Below are 12,500 nucleotides of genomic sequence, written 5' to 3'. Positions count from 1 at the left end.
GGTGACAGGACAGAACCCTGAGGAACACCACTGTTAATAGATTCAAAAGAAAAGAGACCGTCTACCACGGCTGTAAAAGAACGGTTGGAAAGAAAACTTGAAACAAAGTTGCAGAGAGAAGGATAGAAACCGTAGGAGGGCAATTTTGAAATCGAAGCTTTGTGCCATACTCTGTCAAAAGCTTTTGATATGTCTAATGTAACATCAAAAGTTTCACCGAAATCTCTAAAAGAGCGTGACCAAGACTCAGTAAGGAAAGCCAGATAGATCACTAGTAGATCGACCTTGACGGAAACCATATTGTCGATCAGAGAGAAGATTGTGAAGTGACATGTTTGAGAATCTTCCTGTTGAGGATAGATTAAAAACTTTAAACAAGCAAGAAATTAAAGCTATAGTACGGTAGTTTGAGGAATTAGAACGGTTACCTTTTTTTTAGGACAGGCTTAATGTATGCAATCTTGCAAGCACAGAAGCACAGTTTTTGAGAAAAATAGATGGAATCCCATCAGGTCCATAATTCTTCCGAGGGTTTAGCTCAGCGATGGTATGGAAAACATCATTATGCAGAACTTTGATAGAATGCATGAAATATCAGAAGGAGGAAGAGAGGGAGGAACAAGCCCAGAATCATATATAGGTATATAAATAAATAAATAAATATATATATATATATATATATATATATATATATATATATATATATATATATATATATATATATATATATATATATATATAGATAGATAGATAGATAGATAGATAGATAGATAGATAGATAGATAAATAGATAGATATATAGATAGATGGATGGAGAAAGAGATGTGTGTGTGTGTGTGTGTGTGTGTGTGTGTGTGTGTGTGTGTGTGTGTGTGTGTGTGTGCAGGAAGTGGATGAGCCTAAAACACCCCCTGACGTCACTCACCTTTTGCCTCGTCGCAGACACAGCAAATATCACTCTCATAACCAATGAAGAAACCATTACAACATTCAATGTTACAATCGCAGCAGCAGCAGCAACAGTTGCTGTCACAGTTACAACAACAACAGTTGCCACAGTCAGTATCAAGGATGTCACCCATCTCTGTGCCACGTGTGACTGCGACAAAGTTGAAAAAACAGGCTTATAAGTATCCAATCGTGCAGCGACTCCCAGCCGGGGATTGGACAAAATGAGTTGCCATGTCTTCTTTGTGATGAAAGTCACGTCCAATAACACGGTAAAATTCCACTTCAGAAAAATAACTTAAGTTGGATCAGGAATAGTTTAGATATAAAAGATGGATTCTGTTCTATTCGTCTCGTTTTCTAAACAAATATACATACCGTATGGTGCCATAAGCTCTTTCTTCTCTTTAATATTTCTTAATGCCAAACACTTCAGTAATTCTATTTTGTTATCAGTAAAGGAAACACAAAAAAGTCAAATGCTGTCGCCTCAATGCTATTAGAAGGTGATAAGAGATAAACATTATCATCATACCTTGAACAAAAAAGAGGAGTCTGATAGGTATATATTAGTAGATTGGGTTACGTGAAAAAAACAACAACCTGTTTTGAAATATTAATATCTTTACTTCCGGTCATTTGAAGGAACAAACAACAAAGAGAGAGAGAGAGAGAGAGAGAGAGAGAGAGAGAGACTATGGGGTAAGGTCCATACCGGTGATATACAGGTACGAGTATCAAACATAAGATTGGGGAATTCCTGCCTCTGTTAATGTTTTGTCTCTGTAGATAAGACTAATACGCTTTGGTGTACATTTTAATTGCTCTCAAGATACACTTGTATGTTGGTGTATGCCTCACTCATTTCCGGCCAAGGTTCTCTCTCTCTCTCTCTCTCTCTCTCTCTCTCTCTCTCTCTCTCTCTCTCTCTCTCTCTCTCTCTCTCTCTCTCTCTCTCTCTCTCTCTCTCTCTCTCTCTCTCTCTCTCTCTCTCTCTCTCTCTCTCTCTCTCTCTCTCTCTCTCTCATCTCTGGTACATGTAGTTTGACGCTTAAAAAAATCACCGATGCAAGAAGCCAACGGTGAAAGTATCTCAGTATTCATAATTTCTACAGTGCTTGTTATTGTGGAAGTGTATGGCGTCACTTGAAGTCTCGTGAATGCCTTTTGTTTTATGTTTTTTTCATCCTTTCATTTGTTCGTTTGTGTGAAGAAGACAGACTAAAGACAAAAAATAATTGATTGCCTAAAAATGAAAAACAAAAACAAAAAAACAATAAAGAAGAGTTTCCACAAGTTAACCTACCACAGTATCTTAAACTCCTTTCCTGAAGGAAAGGAGTTTAAGATACTGTGATAGGTAAACTTGTGCTACAGGGTTTCTGGTAACAAATGACATGAAAAACATATGTGGGACAAAGAAGACAACAAAGGTGACGTAAGCAAGATTCCAAGATCAGCAATCAATATATAGCAAGAAATAAAGAATTCAAGATTGTTAAACCTAGAAAAAGAGATGGGATGAAATTAACTCTCAAATAGAGTAGTAAATGAGTGATTGACTCAATAATCAGGTTGTTGTTGCTGAGTCATTAAGGAAGTTTAAAATAAGATTAGACAAATTTGTAGATGGGGACGATAGAGAAAATAGCGAATAGGTAGGTAAGTTTCGTACTGGGGATGCCACGTGTAGGCTTCTAGCAACAACTTTGTTATTTTCTTATGTTGTTAGATTTCACACAACTCCATGCAAACTCTGGTATACATTTGCCTTTGATGCAGATGATACACTGCAGAACCTTATGACCACGATGTTGCGATACTTAACATTTTTGATTAGTCAATCAATTAGTCATACTGCAATTTTTTTTCTTTTATATGTAATAGGGGAAAGTTGCCCAAGGGCAACAGAAAGAGCAAAAAAAGGCCCACTTAGTTGCCATGAAACCTTTGATAGTCCTCTGCCTTGTCTTATACGTAAGTAATACTTAGAAAATTTTCATGGGTGCTTTGTGGTCTCGTGATGTAAACTGTATTATTTTAAGTTATTTTTGTGGTCCTTTGCATGTAGTGATCACTGAATTAGTGGTATAGTACGTAATGTTATGATGTTACAGGTGTTATATGGGTAACTTGTTCGTGTGCTAAATGTCATGATATGAGTAACTGAGGAAGTAAGGAAGCTGTAATTGGAGTTGAGTATAGAGTACAGTAAGGAAGATTATTTTGATGTTTTAATATTGCTTTTGTGTCTAGTTATTGCGCTTGCTTATGTGCTATACAATAAATATAGTTAGTTTTGAGCTGCGTTTGTGAGTATCCCACGGAAGAATCTATTAGCCCTGGACCTTGCAGGACTTAGGTACAATAACGGAGTATTAAAGGTAAGCAGCTCTATGTGGTAGCCTGCAGAGGGCCGGTTATGACAAAATTTTAAGAGGTAATCGAACTTAATGACATGAGTTCTTTTAAAGAAACAGAATATATATATATATATATATATATATATATATATATATATATATATATATATATATATATATATTTTTTTTATGTAAGAGGGGAGAACTGACAAAGGGCAACAAAAAGCACTCAGTCTCCAGTTTCCTCACAGAGCCGATAGAATTTGCCAAAGGACAGGAATAACTGTCTTGAAACCTCTCTCTTAAATGAAGTCAAGTCATAGGAAGTTGAAAATATAGAGACAGGCAAGAAGTTTACCAGAGAAAGATATGAGAGATTGAGAGTACTGGTTAACTCTTGCAATAGCTAGTTGAACAGAAGAGCGGTGAGAGAAAGAAGACAGCCTTGTACAGCGAGGCTGCATTCCGTGGGAAGGGGGGAGATGGGGGAGTTACAGTTAGGAGGAAAATTTTTCCTGCTACACCGGGCCTGAGGAGACCTTACTTCTGTGCATCTTGGTGTACTCTCTCTCTCTCTCTCTCTCTCTCTCTCTCTCTCTCTCTCTCTCTCTCTCTCTCTCTCTCTCTCTCTCTCTCTCTCTCTCTCTCTCACACACACACACACACACACACACACACACACGCCCGGTACCTCAGTGGTTAGAACGCTGGCTTCACAAGCCAGAGGACCGGGGTTCGATTCCCCAGCCGGGTAGAAATATTTGGGTGTGTCTCCTTTCACGTGTAGCCCCTGTTCACCTAGCAGTGAGTAGGTACGGGATGTAAATCGAGGAGTTGTGACCTTGTTGTCCCGGTGTGTGGTGTGTGCCTGATCTCAGGCCTATTCGAAGATCGGAAATAATGAGCTCTGAGCTCGTTCCGTAGGGTAACATCTGGCTGTCTCGTCAGAGACTGCAGCAGATCAAACAGTGAAACACACACACACACACACACACACACACACACACACACACACACACACACACACACATTGTTACGCCCGGTAACTCAGTGGTTAGAGCGCTGGCTTCACAAGCCAGATTCCCCGGCCGGGTGGAGATATTTGGGTGTCTCCTTTCACGTGTAGCCCCTTTTCATCTAGCAGTGAGTAGGTACGGGATGTAAATCGAGGAGTTGTGACCTTGTTGTCCCGGTGTGTGGTGTGTGCCTGGTCTCAGGCCTATGAGAAGATCGGAAATAATAAGCTCTGAGTTCGTTCCGTAGGGTAACGTCTGGCTGTCTCGTCAGAGACTGCAGCAGATCAAACAAACAGTGAAACACACACACACGAAACTCGTTTCATGTTACTTAAAGAAAACAAAGTTCAGATCTGATAGATTTGGATAAACTGTTATGAATAACATGCAATATGACAATAGAAAAATACAATTTAATAATACAATGAAAGCTGTCAGATAATTTCTTCACTCATATTATGTTACGAATACAAACACATATGATTATCTCCATTATTGTTTGACCGAAGGTTCTGGAGGTGAGACGCTAGAAAAATAACAAAGAAAACTTGACATGGGACAGATGAGGATCAAGGCGTGGCGTTCCTCAAGAAGAATCACCGTCGGTGTTTGACAAAGGTGTGGCCCCTGGCTGGCTGGTGACCACCTCCTCTTGGTCAGTTTCTTTCTCTACTTTCTTCTTCTTGTTTCTCCGATCATCATCAATTATATCTGAAAATAAAGTATTTGACTTGTGACTCGTTACATTTGCTTAATCTTTACGTTGTGGAATGGCACTGAAACGAATGGCATGTCCTGTTTGAAAAATCTCCTTCACTAACGAAAGGAAATAAAAAAAGGTAATATGAAAAATGGAAACTGGTAATAGTTTGAATACATCCTGATTGGCCGTTTAATCTCAGGCCAATGTTTCTATTAAGCTGTTGGTAATATTTTACCAACTTTAAAACTCTTTGTAGATACATAAAAAAATTTATTACAGCTTTTCCCAATTACAAAATATAGATTGTTTTTGGTAATAACTGAAATCATTGAATGAGGGACGTCTGAGAAGAAGCAGTGCAGGTTTGTGATAATTTGCTGCTCATCTGTTGCTATACTAGAACTCATCCGTAGCTACCCACAAGGTGTGGCTCCTCTTGGGTGCGACGTTGCCACTACTATACCAGTACCTTCTTCAAAGAAAACGGAGTGATGATCGTTCTCTACTTCATTAAAAGAAGTCAGAAGAGACCCAAATACCTATGCAGCTCTATATTACATTAAATGCAATAAAGATTCTGGTTATATACATGAAAATGAGACAAGTAATTTACATGTTTATCAAATAAGTGCACATACGAGTAGAAACACAGAGTAATATATTGAGTGGTTCCTTGCTTGAGTTAATGGTAATAGATAGATAGATAGATAGATAGGTAGCTATCCTATATAAAGATATAATATCACAGAGGTGATGACTGCCATCCGGCATCTACGATATAGGTTTCTCAGAATTGGGTGGTATTTCGCCACCAGCACCAGAATCGACCCTCATAAGTACGAATTCCAGCCCCATCTTGGACATTGAACATTGGTTATCTGTCCAACACCGATGTTATGTTGCTGTCAGTTGGATGAAGTGATCATATTACTTTCCTAGAACGCATTATATTTTTCTCAGTAATTATAGAAAACCCCTTAATGTAAAAAAATCAGCAAGGTCTGGGAGCACCTAGCGTCCTCAAGTCAAGCGAAATGTTTGTACAGTATATCACCCACCTCCCGTGTCGCTCACGCAGAACCAGCAGCAGAAATGGCCACCATCACAACAGTCGCAATCACAGTCGCCACAGTCATCACAATCCGCGCTGTCGCCACAGTCACAATCTCCACAATCGATGTCACTCATCGCTGCTGCAGGAGTGGCGGCGGGTACCAGACTGTCTCCCTCAGACCCTCACTGATATGCTACGTGAACTTCACTGGAAATTTAGTTGTAATTTTTTTTTAGACAAGATATTTATTTCTCAACGATGAAATTTTGTGGAAACCTATCCGAAACACATTATTACCACACATAATACTGAACAATAAATACGTAGTCGTGGGGTTATATTATTATATGTACGTATATCTTCCCATTGGTATTTCTTTGTTCCATCAAATGCCAGACACCGCCAGAATGTGTTCAGCTACATACGTGCTTACTGTATGAGTTTTTATTTATTTTTTTTATTGAAGAACGCAGCAGGAAATTGCTTGTAGGTTCTTCCTTCATTTGGTTGTGATTTTAAATTGTCGAACCTTCAAAATATTACTGTTCATTCCATAGTCATGTGTGTTACTTGAACATTTCCACTGCTTGATATTGACCATTGGCATGATCCCAAAGTAACTGAAAGGGAGGGAAATCCCATTCATTGCGTTGTGATGTTATCCATCTTCTTTCCAGGGTTTCAAATGCGGTTGACTTTACCCTTGACCTCAAGCATGGCAAGACAGAGAGTAAAGTTTCTGTCATAAAATGCAAACACCACTAACCGCTCTCCCTGGCTACCTGCCAAGGTCAGTAAGGTTGGAGTGCCGTTGGCAATGATGATACCACAGTATCATACCTCGGTCAGTTATGAGATGGGCCGGCTATATTAAGCCTTTATAATAATAAAAAAAAAACACCATCGCGCAACTACTATACTGTAATTCAAGAGAGAGAGAGAGAGAGAGAGAGAGAGCTATCTATCTATAAACTGTTATCACGACTGACTCGCAAGTGAATGGTCACTTAGTGACGTCTCCAATGTTGTTTCCACAAATAATGTGCTTTGTACGATGATCACAGATCTGAAATTAATGAATATTAAAAATTATAATTGACATTGACGAGATCTTATTTAGATTGTGCTGTGCTATTTTTCTCGCCGTGTTTAGAAAGGGCGTATACCATGGTATAAGTAGACTACGCCAGGTATTCTCAATCCCTCCAACCCCATGCGCGGAGATCACGTCAGCGAGAAGTTTAGAGGGAGAGGTGAGTGTTTTCTGTGTGGGAGGATAAAAAAGAAAACGAGGAATGCATTCTATTAGCACCATATACTAATGTATAATCTCTCTCTCTCTCTCTCTCTCTCTCTCTCTCTCTCTCTCTCTCTCTCTGTCTGTCTGTCTGTCTGTCTATCTATCTATCTATCTATCTATCTATCTATCTATCTATCTATCTATCTATCTGTCTGTCTCTGCCTGTCTGCCTGTCTGCCTCTCTCTCTCTCTCTCTCTCTCTCTCTCTGGCTGTCTGTATGTCTGTCTGTCTGTCTGTCTCTCTCTCTCTCTCTCTCTCTCTCTCTCTCTCTCTCTCTCTCTCTCTCTCTCTCTCTCTCTCTCTCTCTCTCTCTCTCTCTCTCTCTCTCTATATATATATATATATATATATATATATATATATATATATATATATATATATATATATATATATATATATATATATATATATATATATATATATATATATATATATATATATATATATATATATATATATATATATATATATATATATATATATATATATATTATGATTTGTAGGTTTTTTGGTAATGAGTTCCAGTCTCTAATGGCTGTGTGATAGAATGTATGTGCTGAGGGACCCTGTGCGATTGACATACAAAAGTTCAAATCATTATTTCTTGTCCTAATTGTATGGGTATCTGTTTTCCTTTGGAAGTGTTCTGCAAGATATGTTGGTCCTCTGTTGTTATGAATATTGTGTGCGTGGCTTAATTTTAATTCTTTTACCCTATTCTTAACACTAAGCATATTTACTTGTTTTCTCTCCGCTTGTCCTATATGAGATCTGGGGTCTAAACCTAAAATAAATCTAATAATCTTGTTTTGACATATTTGTAGTTGTTTCTTAGATCTACTTGTCAGTCCAGAGTACCAAGAGGAGCATGCATAATCAAAATGAGGTTGAATTAGGGCGCTACATAAGGTTTTCTTAATTTTCTTATCAAGGTCCTTTGCTTGTCTGTACATGAATTTTAACCTTGCATTTATCCTCTTGATAATCTGTGTACAGTTTAGCTCTCCTGAGACATACTGATCCAAAAGAACTCCTAAGTATTTTACTGATTTTACACCATTTAATTCCTGACCCAGACATGTTATATTAAAATCATCTACATTTTTTAGTTTTGTTTTTGATCCCACTAACATAATTTCCGTTTTTCCTAAATGCAGAGACAGCTTGTTATTTATCATCCAGGTGTTACATGATTCCAGTTCTTTACTTAGTCTATTTTTAATAATATCTACATCCTTGTGTGGAACAATCAAAATGCTGTCATCTGCATATAGCAACAGTTTACATGAGACACTGATTTTCATGTCATTTACATAACACAGGAACAGTAGTGGACCTAAAATGCTCCCTTGTGGTACCCCACAGGATATATTTCTGGTTTCCGAGCAATGTTCATCAATTTTCACGATTTGGCTTCTTCCACTTAGATAAGAGTAAAACCATTCCACTGACTCTACACCCATTGCTTTTAATTTTTCACACAAGATATGGTGGTCAACAGTATCAAATGCTTTTTGCAGATCCAGGAGAGCTAAGCCCGTATACATCCCTTTTGACATATTAGTTTTTAGTAAGTCTAGTAAATGAGTCAGACATGTATCTGTGGAATGACTGTCTCTAAAACCTGATTGAAATTCATAAATGATATTGTTTTCTTTTAGGTAATTCGATAACTGATCATATATAGTTCTTTCTAGTACTTTAGATATTATATTAAGGATACTGACTGGTCTGTAGTTACTTACTTCTTGCCTGTTACTCTTTTTGTACAGTGGTTTTACTCTAGCTTCTTTGAATCCTTGTGGCACTTCATTTGTATATATTGACTTATTGATAATGTGAGTTATTGGACCTTTTAGTATTGGTGCTCCATCTTTTATATACCTCGCTGGTATACAGTCTAAACCGGTACTTTTATTTATTTCTAGTTTCTTTAGTAAATTGAATACATAATCTTCAGTTGTCCCAGTAAGTTTGAACTTATTTTCTATAAGTCCTTTGGATCTGTAGTAGTTTTTGAAATTATAAGAGTCCGTAGTGAAAATCCTATCCGCATATGGCAATTTACTAACCAACTTTGATGCTATGGTTGTAAAGAATTTGTTAAAGTATGATGCTATTTTCTTTCCGTCAAAACATAGTTCTTCCTCAATTTTAAGCACTGTTTTTGTATCTTCTTTTGATTTTCCAGAATAACCTAAATTTTTGAGCCGTTGCCATAATTTCTTGCTATTGTTATAGTTTTCTTGTATTTTATCGGAGATATATGTAGATTTTATCTTTCTTATATTTTGTTGTAGTTTGTTTCTTGATTTGCAGAATTTGTCATATTTATCTTTGCTGTTTTTATCCTTTTTATATTCACCTAAAAGTCTATCTCTTTCTTTAATCATGTCTAGCACTTGCGGAGTTATCCATGGTTCGGTTCTTTGTTTAATTCTAATTTCTTTTACCGGAGCTACCTTGTCAATTACTTTAATTAAAATGTTTTAAAATTGTTCCATGCTTCATCGACTGTTTCTGCCTCATAAACATTGTTCCAGATTTGGCTCCCTAATTCCTCATTGAATATCTGTGCATCATATGTTTTCATTGATCTGATCTTGATACTCTTATGACTATTTATACATGCCTTCACTGTCTTTCTAGTACAGTATATTACATAGTGATCACTAATTCCTATTGGCAGTACTCCTGTTGACTAATTTTTCAGGTTTACTACATATTATATGGTCTAAAATAGCTGATGATTTACCAGTTTCCCTGGTCACCTCACTTATTAGTTGTTCCATACCAAACATTTTCATGAAGTTTACATACCTTTTGTACAGTTGCCCTATTCTCTTAAGAAAACATATATTCATATCACCCTGAATTATCACTTCATCCTCTTGGGAAAATTTTGTAACATTTTCTTCTAGCAAATCTAAGAAATTATTTTGCTGCGGAGGTCTGTAGCAACAACCAACAATAATAGGTCTTGTCTTTGGCAAAAGTACTTCACACCAAATAACTTCAAGTCCATCAGTGTCTATATCATTCCTCTGGTTGAAGGTTAAACATGATTTTATATACATACACACTCCTCCTCCATTCCTATTTCTATCTTTTCTTATTACCTGGTATCCACTAATTTCTATTTCATTGTTGGTAACTGAATCGTCAAGCCAAGTTTCTGAAATGCACATTACTGCCGCATTAGTTTTAAGTGCCAATAATCTAACTTCCTCCAATTTATTCATGAGTGAGCGGCTGTTTATATGTATTATGTGTAACCCTTTGTTATTAAATGGTTCGTAAATTTTGCTGTCAGATTTGGATGGTGTAGTGATGTCAGGATGTTCATTACCTTCGTTTAAATCATTGCATATTTCTACATTTACCTGAGCATTGTCACTGTGATGTTCCTCCTGAAAAGGCAATTCAGCTAGACAGCACGAATTACACATGTATTTACACTGTCTTTCTTGCCAGGTAACCTGAAACACATCACATGGCAAGAAAGACAGTGTAAATACATGTGTAATTCGTGCTGTCTAGCTGAATTGCCTTTTCAGGAGGAACATCACAGTGACAATGCTCAGAATAAGATTCCGCCCATTGAGAATACCTGGCGTAGCCTACTTATACCATGGCGTAGCTACTTATACCATCGCGCATACAATGACGTCGGTGATACATGACGCAGCATAGAGCTCGTTAGAAAACGGCATTTCATTGAATTTTTTCACGTACATCGGTACGCCGGGCTGGACAACGCGGGTGTGTGTAGGCAAGGAGTATGAGTATACTGGGAGGACAGTCGCTTTCCGCTCCAGTGCAGGTGAACTTCGTCCATCGAAGGCAGCTCCACCAAGCAGCCAAAATGATGCAACGCTTAGCCGTCGCATCGAAGAACGTGTGGAGAAGTGTAATTTTTTGTTCACTCACACAGTTTCTAATTGGCATTTAATATGTTGACAAGATTGATATATGATCATACTAAGCTATGTATAGTGTTGTTTACATAATCCTCACTGGAATAAGGATTTGTTCTTATTGTGTTATAAGTGCAATGTATCTGAGACCAGTGTTGTATCCGTCAAATGGTTAAATGGTATTGTGACCGAGCAGCTCATGGTTTTTCCTTGAATCGGATTCAAACGTTTTCATGTACTGAAGTGTGATGTAAGAGTATAGTGTAAGAGTTTAGTGTGGAATTTCCTGCCACGGTGTGTTACTTCACCTACCAACATTCAAATCTACTTTGCACGTGTCTTAGCTGGATGTTCAAGTATTATCATAATCATCTTATAGGTAGTCGATTTAAATCAGGGAACGAATTCCAGATAAGACTATCGCATCGCATTTGGTAACTAGTTAGATGACCCTAGAATGTCCAAGCCACAATGCCATAATGTTCTGATTAATCCTGATAATTATTTAGCAAGCAAGTAGTGACACACTTTCCTCTGTAATTTATATAACGTTAAGTGATGTGTCAAGTGTGAACTAAGAAGTTATATAAGGCAAATATAAGATGCACAGTATTTTTTTTTTATTACGGATGATATCATTAGATGTATTGTTAAATAAATTCACAAATCAGCTTCAGGAGATGATAAAAAAAAAAAAAAAAAAAATATATATATATATATATATATATATATATATATATATATATATATATATATATATATATATATATATATATATATATATATATATATATATATGACGTCTCCGCCAGTTTTCTCGCCCCCTTCCACTGCTAATTGTACAAGGGCCTTATCCGTCCTTGTATTGGGCACTCTTCGCATGTTTCGGGGAGTTCCACTCACACAGTTTTATTAGATAGGATGGAATCAAAAGGCTTATGGCCATGATGGTGTTCCTCCTGTTTGTTCTCAAAAACTGTGCCTCCGTGCTTGCACCTTGCGTATAACCAAACTCTTCCAATTTTGTTTGTTGACTTTCACATTTCCTTCATGCTGGAAGTTTGCCTTCATTCAGCCTGATCCTAAAAAAAAGGGTGACAGTTCTAATCTCTCAAACTACCGCTCTATAGCTTTATTCTCTTGGTTTTTAAAGTTCTTTAATCTATCCTCAATAAGAAGATTCTTAAACATCTGTTAA

The 12,500-nt window shown here is 37.1% G+C and overlaps 1 protein-coding gene and 1 long non-coding RNA gene across 2 annotated transcripts in view; both read right to left on the bottom strand.

Annotated features, from left to right (window-relative positions):
* LOC123516319 overlaps positions 1 to 3,425 on the bottom strand; it is a 6,544-nt gene extending 3,119 nt beyond the window's left edge. Inside the window, exon 1 of the long non-coding RNA XR_006678162.1 lies at positions 926 to 3,425. This is a non-coding gene — a long non-coding RNA (uncharacterized LOC123516319). The remainder of the gene's footprint in view (positions 1 to 925) is intronic.
* A 1,248-nt stretch (positions 3,426 to 4,673) lies between these two features.
* On the bottom strand, positions 4,674 to 6,366 carry LOC123516317 (KS1 protein-like). Its single transcript, XM_045275595.1, has 2 exons — positions 6,089 to 6,366; positions 4,674 to 5,038 (listed from the first exon to the last, which is right to left on the bottom strand). Exons 1-2 carry the CDS (start codon positions 6,216 to 6,218, stop codon positions 4,914 to 4,916), a joined length of 255 nt encoding a protein of 84 aa, XP_045131530.1. The 5' UTR covers positions 6,219 to 6,366; the 3' UTR covers positions 4,674 to 4,913.
* Positions 6,367 to 12,500: the final 6,134 nt, after the last annotated feature.

Source organism: Portunus trituberculatus, chromosome 40 (genome assembly GCF_017591435.1).
Source record: "Portunus trituberculatus isolate SZX2019 chromosome 40, ASM1759143v1, whole genome shotgun sequence".
Taxonomy (NCBI): Eukaryota; Metazoa; Arthropoda; class Malacostraca; order Decapoda; family Portunidae; genus Portunus; species Portunus trituberculatus.
The sequence above is the reverse complement of the archived record's forward strand: the minus strand, read 5'-3'. Positions and strand labels throughout refer to the sequence as shown.

Coding starts and splice junctions, on each gene's coding strand:
- LOC123516317 (XM_045275595.1), bottom strand. CDS start 6,218: ATGAGTGACATCGATTGTGGAGATTGTGACTGTGGCGACAGCGCGGAT. Junction 5,039..6,088: donor CTGCGTGAGCGACACGGGAG/GTGGGTGATATA, acceptor CTTTATTTTCAG/ATATAATTGATGATGATCGG.